The sequence below is a fragment of the Thermobia domestica genome, chromosome 1 (genome assembly GCF_964235325.1).
Source record: "Thermobia domestica chromosome 1, izTheDome1.hap1.1, whole genome shotgun sequence".
Taxonomy (NCBI): domain Eukaryota; kingdom Metazoa; phylum Arthropoda; class Insecta; order Zygentoma; family Lepismatidae; genus Thermobia; species Thermobia domestica.
The window spans coordinates 95,551,471-95,567,290 of NC_137454.1; the positions used below are offsets into that span (position 1 = coordinate 95,551,471).

Below are 15,820 nucleotides of genomic sequence, written 5' to 3' on the forward strand. Positions count from 1 at the left end.
TACATATTAGTTTAGATTCTTTATTTACCCTTTACATAATACGAAAGTTACAAATTTTATCACGTAGTTATAGAAAAAAAAAATAACATGATCACAAAATCTTTCCTTAGTACATTATAAAAGTTGGTCCCACGTTTTATCTTATCTTACAAATTAATTCCAGTCACTTAATGCAGCTATTCTAAGCTAACCGAGTCTTTTAATTTTTCCTTAATTTGCATATAAAAGATTTTTCTTTCTTCAAGAGATGGATGGTATTGTATTACATAAAATTTTACTGCTGCATATGTGAAAAAACAAGCGGATCAACTTGTATTACTAATGTTTACAGTGTTCACAAATGGACTGTGTTGCTTATGCAAATATGCAGCTAGCTGTTACATTGTATATTGTATTTTTAAGAGGAATACAAAAAATGAACACAAAATTGGTGCGCAAAAGATGAGACAGCAACTAATATTTCTCGGATATAAAGGCACGATGATTTGTCAATAGAATTAATGATCCTTCAACACCACTGTTCGATATATGAGTATTTCTAGTTTAATGTATGGGTCAAGTATGACGTACTTCTTCCAATACTTCCGGTATTATTTGTTTTCAGCAGTTCCTAACGAAACATACAACATACAGAAGATTACAATGGTTATGTTATAACCATTATAGTGAAAGAGGAAACTGTAATGTTTGTTTAAATTTCCACAAGAAACTAAAGAATAAATGGATCAAAGATAATCAGAATAATAAATGTATCTACACGAGAAGAAATGTGGGAATATATGCAAGACGTTACTTTCTTTACCTAGCAGCCATGTCGTTTGAGCTGTATCGGAAGTCCCTCGTCCATACGACGAATGTACCATTCATATTTATTGTCCTGCCTTTTATCATCGTTTTGCAGTCACCTCTTTAAGAAATTGTCTCACAAGAACATTGGTCAATTCAGGAGCATCCTGTTGTATGAAATGGTTTGCACCTTTCACTATATCTGTTGACAAATTATCTACATATTTTCTTGACAGATAAAGTAAGGCATGGTGAAGAAAATCGTCCTTCTCTCCGAAGAGTAATAGCACTGGCACTTGGTTGCGAGTTCGAGGTTGTTTGTTGCTGCGTTTTGGTGGGGGACTTGTCAATGGCAGCGCTCTTAGGTAGTTTAGCGGTGGAGTAAAAGCACCTAAAGAAAAAAAAATGCAATCAGCCTCCCTGTGTATATCTATCTATCTATCTATCTATCTATCTATCTATCTATCTATCTATCTATCTATCTATCTATCTATCTATCTATCTATATATATATATATATATATATATATATATATATATATATATATATATAGAGAGAGAGAGAGAGAGAGAGAGAGAGAGAGAAAAGAGACAACGTAAATCCGGAATCCGGTGCCATAGGCCAACTTCGTTATGAGTAAAGATAAGAAAAAATGGTAACAGAGCAAAGTTGTTGGAAATGGGTGATTTTCAATTTAAAATGGTGGAATTTTTGAAATCGCTCCACATTGGTAAGCACCTCATATTAAATGAATAATAATATTAATAAAAACTGACAGTTCAGCAGGCTGCTCCTTTGGGCTTTCAATATACTAACAATACACCACTATTGAAAAAAGCATTCGAGGTGTTCCGGGTTGATTCACACAATAATGCACACGTTCCTCGTGTCACTTTTCCGAGCCCTAACATCCCGTTCGAACAGCTTGCTAAACTTACCTTACCAGTATGTGAAAAACGGCTGGTGCGACTGGAAAAAGATTGAAAATCATCTATTTCCAACGCTTTTCCTCTTTCCAGTTTTCCGTATCTGTACGCACAATGGAGTTGACTTACAACCCCCAGTTTTTGATACACCCGGTATATGTATATACAGGATGGATTATTTATCTTCATACACCTTGTAAGTTCATAGGACTAATACGCACAAAAAAAAAAAAAAAAAAAAAAAAAGCATGCAAATATCATTGTACTTTTCCCAATACAACTCAATCTGACATAAAGTTTTTTTTATTTTTATGACACATCATCACATTTGTTATTCGGTGTTGCAAACTAAGGATGCTACTGTACGACAAACATCTAACTTTCTACAACAATAATAACCCAGGTGAGACAGACGAGTCAATGCCCATATAAAGTACTTCAGTGTCTACAGAATTCTGTAATACTCTACTCTAATCATGATACGATGGATTTCGAATGAATAGGAACAAAGTTACAAGGAATTAAAAATTTGACTTTTCTCAAGAGCCTTTATTTAAAAAAAAAAAAAAAAAAAAAAAAAAAAAAAAAAAAAAAAAAAAAAAAAGATAAGTACGTCATCTAATCAAAGAAATAATGTTCCATATAAATAAAGATTATAATGCCGTTTATAGCAATTTGATATTTGAAACTGTTCTGAAGTTATAGTAAACACTTAAGGTTTGCAACACTGCTTCGAATTATGTAATTCCGATAGCTTGTTGCAATTACACCTGTCAAAAACTAATGTTGAGTTGTGTTATAGAAGCAAAGGAAAGCAACAACCTTTTTAAAAAGATTTCCCAAATACGCAATTTTAAGCAATACCAGTTTTACCAGTTTTTTCGTATCTTTGAAACGGTTTGAAGTACCAATTTGCCGTAAACAGCATTATGATCTTATGTCTACTCAAAATCACCTACGTAAATTGGATGCAATACTTTTTTCTTTCTTTCTTTCTTTCTTTTTTTTTTTTTAAAAAAAAGAAAGTTAAATTTTCAATTCCTTGTAACTTTGTTTCTACTTGTTCGAAATACGTTATATGATGGCTGTAATATTCAACCCTAAGGTCGTCTCACATACATTATTACTGTTTTAGAAGCCTCCAAAATTTGATTAGTTTTCGATGTTTGAGACACAGTACTGTCCTTAGTTTGTAACACTGCATAACAAGTGTAGTACTGTAAGTTTCGTTTAACATGAACATTTGAAAAACGTAATAACCTGATGTAGTTTGTCAACACTGTTAATCTGGTTGTATTGTAGTGTATGTCAATGTTCCGCTGCTGATATTTGCGTGATACGACATTTCAGTGTTTTGTATCTATAGCTAAATATTTTGGACCAAAAAAGAAATTTGATATAAAAAATAAATTATGTTGAAATACGAAATTTGTGAAAGGGCATATCTGGTTGAAATGATGTTAACAGTCTTTGCGGGAGATGGCTGAAATTCAGTTCAAATGTAGAAGAATCTATGTAGATTCTATGCTCCAAAAGCAAATTGTCCCTAAAATGGATGGAACATAGACGGCAATAACTTTTTGCTAAAAAAAACGTACTCTTTTAGATAATTTTGGGGTAACTTTTTAATAGCTAATAGTTTCGTTTTAGTTCAGTTCACTACAGTATTTCTTGATTCATTCTATTTATTTAAACTTATCAAGCGAGCGTATTTGATTCGGATCCTTCGTTAAACTGTAGATCCGTATTTCCTATAGCCGAGATGATGAAGAGAGACGCAAAATTCTAAACGAACACACAAATTTTCGAGGCCTCTCTTGGTCAAGTTGCACTTTTCCTCTAATCCTAGTTTACACTCTCTACAGTAACATACTATTTTCTTTCTTCTTTATCTTACAACCCTATTTCCATATGAATTTTGCACCTCGTTTTCCAGTCAATCATTCAGTAGGCGAAGAAAATTGAATGACAGTTTGGAATGCTCTATCTTTATTTCTAATTCTGGAAGATTTGAGAACGGCCTAGTTGAAAGAACAAATTACGTATTTAATACTTTGTTTACATGAACTCGAGTTAACCATACCATTAACTTATGTTTTATTTTTCACGTGACCGTTCAACTGCCAAAACCATCTTAAGACTGAAAGAAACATTAAATAAGGAAAATGAAGCATGTAATTACATAAAGGAGTATGAAAATATTCACGACTGTTATTCTGCTATATTAATAACTTCCAGATCTGATTCTTTCGTATTCTTAAATGTTACGTTTAAATCAAACACATAATAGTTATTAATTTGGGAAACATCAGAACATATAGTTCGTTGAATTTCTCACCTCACTGATCCCAAATCAACTAGTCGAACTTTCATTTTGTCATGAAAAAAAAAAAAAAAAAAAAAAAAAAACTCACGCTACAAACTGGAAATATCACTTTCAATTTTTTTTTTTTTACTTTTACGAGTAAGTCTCAGTATTATATATCCAATATACATGGTGAAAAAAATGTGAATTTTAATCATAGATGGATTAAAATTGGTGTAAGGCCATGGGAACAATCAATGTGTAACATAGCTTCCGCGACAAGAATAAAAAGTAATCAAATGATAAAAGATAATTTCATTATCCACTTGAACTAAGAGAGAAAAGTAGTTTGAACTCTACTTATGTTCATCATTTTTTATTCAAGCATTCATAACGACACCAGGAAAACAACAGAACATTCTGTATAAAAAAAAAAAAAAAAAAAAAAAAAAAAACCCGCAGCTTTTTACGTACCTTTTTGCCCAAACGTATATTTATACGCTTCAATATCTTCATCTGTCACTCTACTAGATGTTTTGTGCCGCCGTAGTACGATGTCAAAGATCTGATAATCATTGCACTTCAAAACCAGTTCAGGAAGATATGGCAGTCGTAGGAAAAACACGTACCTATCGGGAAAAGAATCTATAAGACTTGACCATTTGACAACAGTAAATTAACAAGACCCTTAGCATGAATAAATTAATGATTCCTATGATTATAAACTTAAGTTGAATACAGAAAATATTACTTGTCGTAAACAGTATATTAAAATTGGATTATGCGTTAACGTATTTCACAGCATTAATTATGCAAGCAAACATAACAGTTTTTACACAGTCCGTATATGTATGTATATACATCCGGACCATTTCATTTTCTGAACAGTAGAAAACCAATTTCAGCATTTACGAGTATCTCATATACAGTATACGTATCTGGTAAATGATATGTATTGCATACACTCGAAGAATTTTCAAATTGTATTAAATATAGGTTAACCAGATTTACTAATAATGTATCAACTAAAAATTACTCATATCCACCTTATAGTACTGGAAAATGTATGTAATTCATGCACGTTCAATTATAATTACAAGGATTCTTATCAGAAAGTTACTTGAAATACACTCTTTCTGTGGTTTAACTAACAATTCTGGACTTCCATGATGTAAGAAAATTTAGGTGAAATGATTCAAAGTCAGTAATATATTTCTATACGCTTACTTGCCAGGTTATGGTAGCAGAATCCCTCACACACATCTTGGAAGGTTTGAAGCATACATTTTTCAATCGAGCAAGTATGAGTTCGAGTGTCATGTTCTAAACCGCACTCTACGTTGCGTTGTTTTTGAATTACAGCCCTCTGAAGCTCATTTTTCCCACGCTTTCAGCACCTTATATCGCCGAAACTATCCCTCACTGACCAAAGTTCCAGAAGACTTGTTTTGTTTGTTTCGGTATCAGGAATTAGCTTCCGAAGTTTGTTCAAATAGTTTCTTACCACCCTGTTATATATATATATATATATATATATATATATATATATATATATATATATATATATATATATATATATATATATATATATATATATATATATATATATATATATATTCAATAGTAAATCGTTTTCCATAATAGTGAAAATATGTTGAACGTAATAATAATCACATATATATTGAAAATAAGTGTAAAAAATAATATAATTAACATTTTATGTTTTTCGTATCACATCCACTGAAAGAGTGCAACAACTCTGAAATCTTCTAAAATCTGTTCACTTATTCAGAACACTGTAACTAGTATTTAAAGCCATCTTCATCGGTATTTTTCTTAGTCGGCTGGTACCCTGAGTTGGAAAATTTTGAAAAATTTAAACGGATTAAAATTAAGAATTATAGATACGTAAAATAAATTTTAAAAAAATAATTTTTGAGTTCATACGCGAGGGGGGGGGGGGGTTGTACAGAGAATTAACCGTCATTACAAGGGGTTCGAGACATCGAAAAGATTGGAAAATACTGATTTATAAGATATTCAATCTATAATCTTACTCAAAATTCGTACTATGACGAATCTGATTAATAGCTAGCTAGTGAGAAAACTTATAGCTAAACTCTTTATATTCGATTCTGCTACTTTTACATTTCCATATTCACGTTCGTCTTCATTCAAGAAGCTTGCGAATTATTACTATTTAAAAAAAAGTACTCAGACTACAAAGAAATTAATAATAATAAAGGAAAATATTCTAACGGTGTTGAATACCTGTAGCATTTTTAGCCTATTTTTTTTTTTTTTTATTTGTGAAATTCTTTTTCTGTTTTCTTTGAAATGAACTGACATTTACTTTTTTGATTTCTCTTGATTTTTCTTCAAATCTATTTAAATGTCTCGCACTTTGTGAAAATTAGATTTTGTTACGAGTAATATTTAATAATCGAATTTAATTTAAGTAATATTAAATTTACATACGAGTTCTGTAAATAAAGTACTGGTAACATGATTAGTACAGACACGTTATGAATGAGTCAAGCATAACCTTTTCCCTCTAGCATTTCCAGCACCATTTGTTTCCGGTGAGTTCAAAAGACATCAGTCACATATGGGATTTGCAATGGTTATGTTTCGTGATGATCCAAATATTATAATGTAAGAGAGAATTACATTTTTTTGTGTAAATTTAAAGAGCAAATGGACCAAAACTAAGGAAGGTAAGGAAATGTGGAACACACACTGAGCTATGATTTCTTCACCTAGCACACCAATTGTTTGGAACCGAAAATGATACTTTTGGGATCTTGCACTTAGGTTTATTTGGAAGTGATGAAACTACTTGACTTGTCCAATGACTATACAATGACAATGACCTGCTTTCGATACAATTTTTTTCATTGTTCTACACTATTTTTTAAATCTGTGGTAGTTATCTTTGCCACTGGCAAAGGTGGATTTTATTGATCTCAATGATGGACTACCCTACAGTGTGTTACTGAGGATGGAATATCTAAAAACTTGTCTTGGAGATTTTTTTTTTTTTTTTTTTTTCAACTGTGGATATAGATCAAAATCGTATGTGTTCACATCTGGCAGGTTGGATATTCCAGTATCACTTGGTTAACAACAGGATTTCTGAAAAAAAAAAAAAAAAAAAAAAAAGGAATATTTGAATTTTACGTCTCACGTTTATGCCGGCTAGGTTAAAGGAGAGGGTAATGATGAGAAATGAATGAAACGGTGGAATGAAGAAAGTGGGAGAAAACAGGAAAACCCCGAAGAAACCCACGAACACGGTGGGTTTTTGTAGTCCAAGTGAAAACGAGCGTTGCCCTTTCTCCTTCAGGATATGCCACAAACTTTGAGACTAAATCTAGTTTCTGCGGATACCTCCCTGACAGTGCAATGACGCTTAATTTCAAGATGATCTCACATTAACTTCACCTGTTTCTCAGTAATGGACGGACGACCACTACGGATCCAATTTGCTGAATCCTCCCAGTCTTAACGAAACCAATTGACTCATTACACAGCCTTCTCATACGGAGGAGCATGGCCGCCACATGCTTCGGAACGCTTGCGTGCATCTTTGCTACAGATTACTTGTATTTTCCATCAAGTAAGCTCTTCAAATTTTATAATGCACTTTAGGGCACTTCACACAACATAGCCACTTGAACTACGACAGCACCACAGTCACTCGCTTTAACGATGCTATCTCTACAATGCTATCTCTACATCTCTACAATGGTACGAATAACCTATTTACAGGTACTTCGACCTTTCTTTTTGGTTTGGTTTAATTCGAATCTAACGTCCTCATCAGCATAAGACGTGGTCGTACAGCTTAATGTGGGACAATCCTAACCACATGAGCTTTCCCCGGAAATCGAACCCGGATCTTCTGCATCCAAGGCGCGTGCGCTGATTATACAGCCACAAGCGAGCTCTACTGGTCCTTCGTGCCTACAATCTTGTGATTGCTTGCCTTGCGACAATGTTGCCAGTACTTTATTTACAATCTTCATATAATGCAAATTTAGTCTGAAAAACTAAGGAACATTTAATTTGACTTAAACAAGAAACCAGTAAAATCGAGTGACTAAAATATTAGTTCATTTCAAAGAAAACGAAAATAATATCTCATTTAAATCAATCGGCTAAGAAAATAAAGATCGCTTAGGTAGATAACACCGTTAAACAATCATCCCAAGGCAAGAATTTAAGTCATCTTACCATGCTTTTAGAAACTGAATAAATGATGATGAAACCAGTTTCATATAAGCTTTAGGATATGGTGCTGCCATTACAACACACGATTCCACTAATTCTGGATATTTGCTTAATACTCGCCAACAAATTACTCCTCCCCAATCGTGGCCTAATAGAATACATCGATCACGACCTGAAAGAAACCAGAATGTCTACATATAGGATGATACAATGCAAGTAACAATATTGAACTGAAAATATTGCAATATTGGACGAAGAATGTCAACCTTTTAGCTTTTAACTCTTCGTACACCAAGGGAAAGTTAAGAAAAAGTCCACACTCCTTAGTATTGTGTCAGAACTCAGGTTTTGTGTCAAGAATATAGTAAATTTTATTTTCTGCCGTTCAATATTTTATTTCTTTAAAAATAACTTTTTTTTTACAAGGTTTTCGCAGTGGACATAAAGTGTCCCTTCCATGGTGTAACTTTTTTAAAAAATAACCTTTTTTTCTACTAGGTTTTCGCAGTATACATAACGTGTAAGTTTTTTAAAAGTAACTTTTTTTTTTTACAAGGTTTTTCGCAGTAGACTTAAAGTGTTTCTCGCATGGTATAACTTTTCATCATGATGTGCATAAAATTATTTCCATTTTAGTTGTGTATAGATGGTGGTGTTTGTCAATACAATACACTCGCCATTTTTAGTGGAAATAATGAGTGAATTAGATTGATTTGATTTTTGGCTTACTATTTCTTTCAGAAGCGAGGCTTACCGTGGGATCCGAACCACATAAGCTCCCGCCAGAAACCGAACCTGGGTCTCCCACACCAAAGGCACGTAAGTATAGGTGGTAAAACTAGTCGCGCATATTTAATGAGCCAGTTAGTCCTTTAATATAAAGAAAGCAATTAATAATAAAGAATGGAAAACACGGAACTATTTTTAGACGGTACCATCTGTTTATTATAAAACCGTTATCGAAAATGCGGTCAAACGGAACAGTGTAACATATTCACAAGGCATAACAGTAAGTATCGCCAGACAGAGAACAAAAGGATCAGGGGAAATGTAGGTTACGAGAATTGAATTAGATTCAGCTCTGTGGAATGGGGTATCACGTGATTGAATAAGCATATTTAAAAAGCCGATGTTTTAGTATAAGATGTATTAATGAGAAGATTGTATAGATTGATGATTGGATAGATTGAATGATTGTATAGATCGAGTTTAACACGGATTCAGCGAAACCTTTGAATGTTAGTACGAAAGGTGAAACTGATCTCACAGCGTCTTCATCTTTGCCGGGGACAGAGTTCTCACCATTGCCAGAGGTGAGCCCGCAATCTCCGCCAGATACTCCTGCCTATTGCATCAAATTTGACGACAGTTGAATCGAGGTCTGAGAGGTACTGCAGATGATATGTCAAATCATAATTAATAAAATTGAAACCAAAAAAGACAATTTGATATAGATATTGCATAGTATAAACAAAAGTGTGGAAAGTGAGGCAAGATATTAGTTTTGTTTGGTAAGTGTAGACATAGATAGATGGTCAATGTAGTAACAAAAAATTGAAAGAGAAAGTAGCTATCAAAATTTTGCAGTTCTTTATAGCTTGTTGATATGCTAACGTTTAAAACGCCAAAAATATCATACTTTTAAAAGTGCTTACGATGGTGTTGTATGCTTCATTGTTGCTCGTTGAAATAGTAACGACTAGCATTACATATAAGCTTCCTTTGTGATGTTATGGAACTTTACTGAACGTTTTCGAGATCTTGTGTGGGACTTTGAATATACACCGACGTTAGTAAAATATTACTGGAGAAAGACTATGGGAAATACGTGGACATGTGATGAATGAGTATTTTTTCATTTCAATTGACTGATTTCCGTTTATTATTATTAATCAAGTAGTAAGCATGTATTGTGATGAGAATTGTGGACAAAACATTAGTGAAGTTGTGTGTTAGATACAATAACTTTATATTTACGATCAAATGGAATAAGTGGTATGGAGCATAATCCTTGAACTTTCCTTGAAAAACACTTGTTGAGTGATAAGACTTTAATAGAACTCTTTGAAATCTTTCATGAACGGCATGATGAAATTTCAAATCACAAACTTTATATTAAAAACTGGTGAATGTTTAAAAAAATATTGAATTTATTGGACAACTTATTCAGTTGTCATGGAGCGTTAGTATGAAACTTCAGTTTGCCATAAAATGCACGAGGGCGAGTCAAAAATTATCTACACTTTTGTCGTAACTTTTCTTACATTGCCCACTCTGTCTTCTGTCCTCGCATATTTTATTGTTATACTGTTGTGGTAATGCTGTGAAAGTGTGATCTTAATTCCTACATTTTTCTTCCTTCTGTTGCAGATATATCATGGCTACTCTATTAGAAGTTTGCACCAAAGAGGAACAACGAGCAGTGATCCGATTCCTCTGGTCGGAGGGTGTCAAAGGGTCAGACATTCATCGCAGACTATCATCACAATATGGGAGAAATGCACTATCACGTAAAACTGTGTTTTTGTGGCTCGAGAAGTTTAAAAGTGGTCGAACAAGTATAACGCATGAACAGGGAGCAGGACGGCCATCAACCTCCACTACAGATGACAACATTCAGAAAGCTCGAGAGATTTGTTCTGGCGAATAGGCGAATCACTATCGATGAGGTAGCAGCTTCTTTGAACATCAGTCATGGCTCTGCCCATCAAATCATCCACGACGAGCTCGGTTTTCATAAAGTCTGTGCACGGTGGGTACCAAGAAAGCTTACTGCATAACAGAAGCTCACTCGTGTTAGAGTCTGTCAACGCTTACTCACTTGCTTCAACAACGAAGGTGGTGCATTTTTAAGCAGAATAGTCACCGGCGATGAAACATGGGTTCATCACTATGAGCCAGAATGAAACCAGAGTATGCAGTGGAAACACCCTGGATCTCCGACGAAGAAAAAAATCAAGACTGAGCCATCTGTAGGAAAGATTATGTTAACTGTGTTTTGGGACTCACAGGGGCTCATAATTGCAGAACTCATGGAAAACGGAAAGACGATCAACAGTGCGAGTTATAGTGAAATGTTAGAAAAGAACCTGAAGCCGGCAATTCGCAACAAACTTCGAGGTTTGTTGTTGAAGAAAGTTTTGTTGTTGCATGACAATGCACGGCCACACACGGCTCATCACACTATTGAAACCATCAACAACCTGAAATTTGACTTATTGGAACATCATTCCTACAGCCCAGATCTAGCTCCATCTGATTTTCACTTGTTTGGCCCACTCAAGGATTCTTTGCGTGGTCGCCGATTTGCCTCCGATTTAGACGTGCAAAATGTGGTGCAAAAGTGGCTTCACGACCAACCGAAAACCTTTTATTTGGAAGGAATACGTAAGCTCGTTGACCGTTGGGCCTAGTGCATTGATAAGGAGGGATATTACGTAGAAAAATGATGTGCATAGTATAACCCTAGCTTTATGTAAATAAACTGTAGAATGAAAAATGTAGATAATTTCTGATTTGCCCACGCATATTGTAGATTCAGGAATTTAAGATTTCCCCGAAAAAAAAAAACTTGTGATACGTGAATTTTATCTTACAGCGTGTGATGATACATAAGATTTCCATTGTTTAGTATAAGTACCACGTGAATTTAACGATTTACAAATAGGGTCAAAAACAAACTGGCTTACAAATCATTTGCATGGTTTATGGTCTAGTAAAACTGACTATCTCGTATCACATATTCGGAATATCATGTATGATTTCTGTGCAGCAGATGCAACCTTTTTCCGTAAAAGTGCGGAAGTATTCATTTGGATAAAGAAAACTTTGCACTAACAAATGTTGTGGATCTGGAAACAAAGGGTTGTCCACCATTAGCAGAATTACAAGGTACAGTTTGTAATGAAATCTGTTCATTTCATAAGCAAGTAGAATCAAAATCGGTATGTACCAAATTTCACAAAATTAAATCCCCACGTTAAGCGGGTTTGCATATCCACGCTCCTAACTATGAAAACATTTACGCTCACTCCAACCTCAATCATTTCACGAATTCAACCTGTTTTACGTATGTTATTAGGACATAATATCGATTGTGATTTCTTCTAAAAACACTTTTATACATTGCAAGAGCTGTAACGTCCAAATATTTACTGAAAACTCATAGTCGTATCGGAATAAACAAAAGCGAGTATGGAACAGTAAACTGCTTTCACAAAAGGCAAAAGAACATCTGCAAAGGCATACAAAACGGTCGAGTGGTTTGGGTCGATACACTATCAATCATATGTTTGTGTGTTCAAACCCGGTAGCAAGTTGTTTCTTTTTTAAGTGTCTTCCTATTTTCATCCGGAGGCTGAAAATATTTCTTTGAGTAACTCATTGAAAAATTCTTTTGTTTCAAATTCGATTAGAACGGAACATTATATGAATTGCAAATCATAAATCCATAGCTTAAAAAAAAAAAAAAAAAAAAAACGAAGTATACTCACTACTCCATTATCCTCTGATTTGTAACGAAAAACTATTTATAAACAATGGTGACTTCAGAAAACTATCCTCGGGGGGAATTTCAATATGCGGGTGGAGGGCAAACATTGGTAGTCCACATTGAGCACGATCGAATATATGGTCCTGAAGGCGGAAATTTCTTAGCTCGAGAGGGGTCTCAAATTCTCCCTCAGATCAAGTCCTGAAAGTATCATTGCTTAAAAGCTTTTCGTAGCAAATATAATATTACACTTGTTTCTCGTTCTACATTTAGAATTGGTAAAATCATAACTTACAGAGGATTATAATAAAAGCATAAAAATTACAATACCGATCATGTATAAATTATCCTATAAGTTACCAACTTTGGGTCAGATTAAAACTCAAATATTTGTTTTCGGATTGCACTTAGAAGTAAGTCCTCTCTATATAATCCTGATTGGAAAGCCATGTATAACTCTAATTAATTAATCAATATTTATACAAATATTTTTTTATTTTACTATTTTTACTATTCAATATTATATACACTTCATTTCCAAAATCAAAATCTCGAAAATGTATATTGTACGAGTGCAGATTCGGAAATAAATGATTATTTATCATATATATATATTGGTCTCTATTCGAAATTCTATTTAATCGAATCCGACAAGAACACAGACAGAAACATTGAGAACAGGTGAAAAAAGAGAGAAAAAGGTGCTGTACCCGGCGGAGACTCGAACTTAGTTCGAATGGTACTTTATAAGCCGAACGCCTTAGACCACTCGGCTATGGTAACAACTAGTGATTGTAGCAAAGGCTTCGAGTAGTAGTTCCTATTACAGAATAACGTTTTCTATTGCCTAAAATTTGAACCTAATTTACTTTGATATAATATATCTATTAATTTGTTTCATGAACACGTTTTCGTTACTTTGATGAATGATGTATGTTGTTGATATAGATTCTATTACACGTTCTCTCGTAAATATTATAGAAAGTATCAGTGTTATTTATGATATTTCATGGAAATTGACTGGCGCATGCGCAGTACACAGACAGTTCAATTGGAAGGCGAGGAAGGAAACGCTAACACACTGTTAGAATGTTTCATCGCTGTGAAGTATAAAGAACAGCTAAAATGAATTTTGCGCTTGTCATTGCGTAAAGAATCACTAGGTTAATGTTTGTCCAAGTTCTCACTGATCAACTGGACTCATGAAAAATAATTAATATTGTCATTACTGCACAATATGAAGAATAAAGAACGTAAATTACACCACATTGTTCTCGTATTCGAACCTAGCTAAGGAAGGGACAATAAACAAAATTTGATTTATTCATTCGAATTGAGATAATTCAATGAAACTAGAAATTACACAATCAAAAGGAAAAACATCGTTAAAAAGACAATAATACTTTTATCCGAGGTGTGAAATAAAGTTATTAATTAACTGAAATGAAAGTAATATTGGGCATGATATAGAGTAAGAAAAAAAAGTAAATGTATTCTTAGAAACGTTCAAAGTAAATTCACAAATACTTTTTGAAGATATACTACTCTTCCTTTACCTTTTAACGAACTAATAAGTAAACAAGCAAAGGAAAAGAATGAAGAACGAAAGTATTGCTCTTGAAAAAATATAATAAATAAATGAAACTTAAATAAATGTTTACACAAAAAATAACACACTAGTACTTCGTGTAATCACCTTCAGAGTCAATAACTTCTTGAAGTCTGGAGGGGATACTAGATACAAGTCTCGAGCAATACGACGGTGTGTCACGAAAATGTTGCCACAGTTCCATAACATGATTTTGAAGAAACGTTTGGTCTCTGTCTTCACGTCTCTCTTCCCATTCTTGCACCATGTAGGCCCAGAGATGTTCAATTGGGTTCAAATCTGGGGATAGAGGGGGCCACTCAATACAAATTAACTCTGGATGTTCACTTAGCCACTCTCTTGTTTGCCGGGAAGTGTGAACAGCACTGTTATCATGCAAAAATATATATTCTTCCTGTTCGGGGAAGTTTCTTTCTAAGGACGGTAACAAAGTATTTTCGAGGATATTAATGTAAACACTGCTGTTCATTCTCTCAGGCACCGCAACCAAATCTCCAGGACCAGCAGCCGTCATGTATCCCCAAAAGTGTGCTGATATTCGTCCTGAACAAGAAGTTTTGATAATATTTTGTTCAGCATACCTGGTTTCGCGCGGTCTATACAATATAAATCTGCCTTGTTGGTTAGACTTGAAAACCTTCTCGTCGGTCCAGATGACTAAGTCCCAATATGACTGAGGTTGGGTTATGTTATTCTGTGCCCATTCCATTCGTCTGGCCTTGTGAGTTTCAGTCAGGAGAGTCTTCCTAGCGGGTCTTGAACAGTGTAGACCAGCCCCCGATAATCTTCTTCTTATTGTTTCGTGAGAACAATTATATTCTCTGGCTTTGTCCAAGAGGATTGACGTGTGGCGTAGAGGTCTGTTGATTACTTCTGTAACTAAAGCTTGATCTTGAGCTGCAGTTGTCACTTTTGGCCTTCCACTTCTTGACCGAGACCTGAACAATTCACCACCTTCTTCATGTCGCTGAACCCATTTCTTGACCGTTTTCTTGTCACATCCCAGATCTCTAGCAATCTGAGGCACAGTTTGTCCCATTTTTGCTCGGCCTATGATTTCTCCTCTCAGAGCAACAGACAGTTCTCCACAACCTTTAGAGCGAGGCATTTTCAGAACCTGTTAGAAATTTGCGTTCTGGCGTGTATGACAAATGTCGGTAAAGTGTATCTTTCTGTTTCTACTGCGCATGCACCAGTCAGTTTTCATGAAAGATCATAAATAATCCTGACAATTGCTGTAATATTTATGAACGAATACGTAATAGAACCTATATTAACAACATCATTCGTCAAAGTAAAGAATACCGTAAACATAAAACAATTTCAACAGACTATTGCATCAGGCCAAAATAGGCTTAAACTTCAGAGAACACAAAATAAATTTCATACTGTAACAAAAGATTGAACACGAAACACGCTTACCATATTTTCAACTTGTGACATTAGCCGAGTGGACTAAGGCATTCGG

The 15,820-nt window shown here is 34.3% G+C and overlaps 1 protein-coding gene across 1 annotated transcript in view; it reads right to left on the reverse strand.

Moving 5' to 3' along the window:
* The window catches only part of LOC145687423 (epoxide hydrolase 4-like), a 42,139-nt gene continuing 26,319 nt past the window's right edge, over window positions 1–15,820 (reverse strand). The window contains exons 4-6 of the mRNA XM_081760879.1: window positions 8,255–8,423; window positions 4,493–4,647; window positions 1–1,177 (exon numbers count right to left, since the gene is read on the reverse strand). Coding sequence (XP_081617005.1) covers window positions 888–1,177; window positions 4,493–4,647; window positions 8,255–8,423 — 614 coding nt within the window. The 3' untranslated portion in view covers window positions 1–887. The remainder of the gene's footprint in view (window positions 1,178–4,492; window positions 4,648–8,254; window positions 8,424–15,820) is intronic.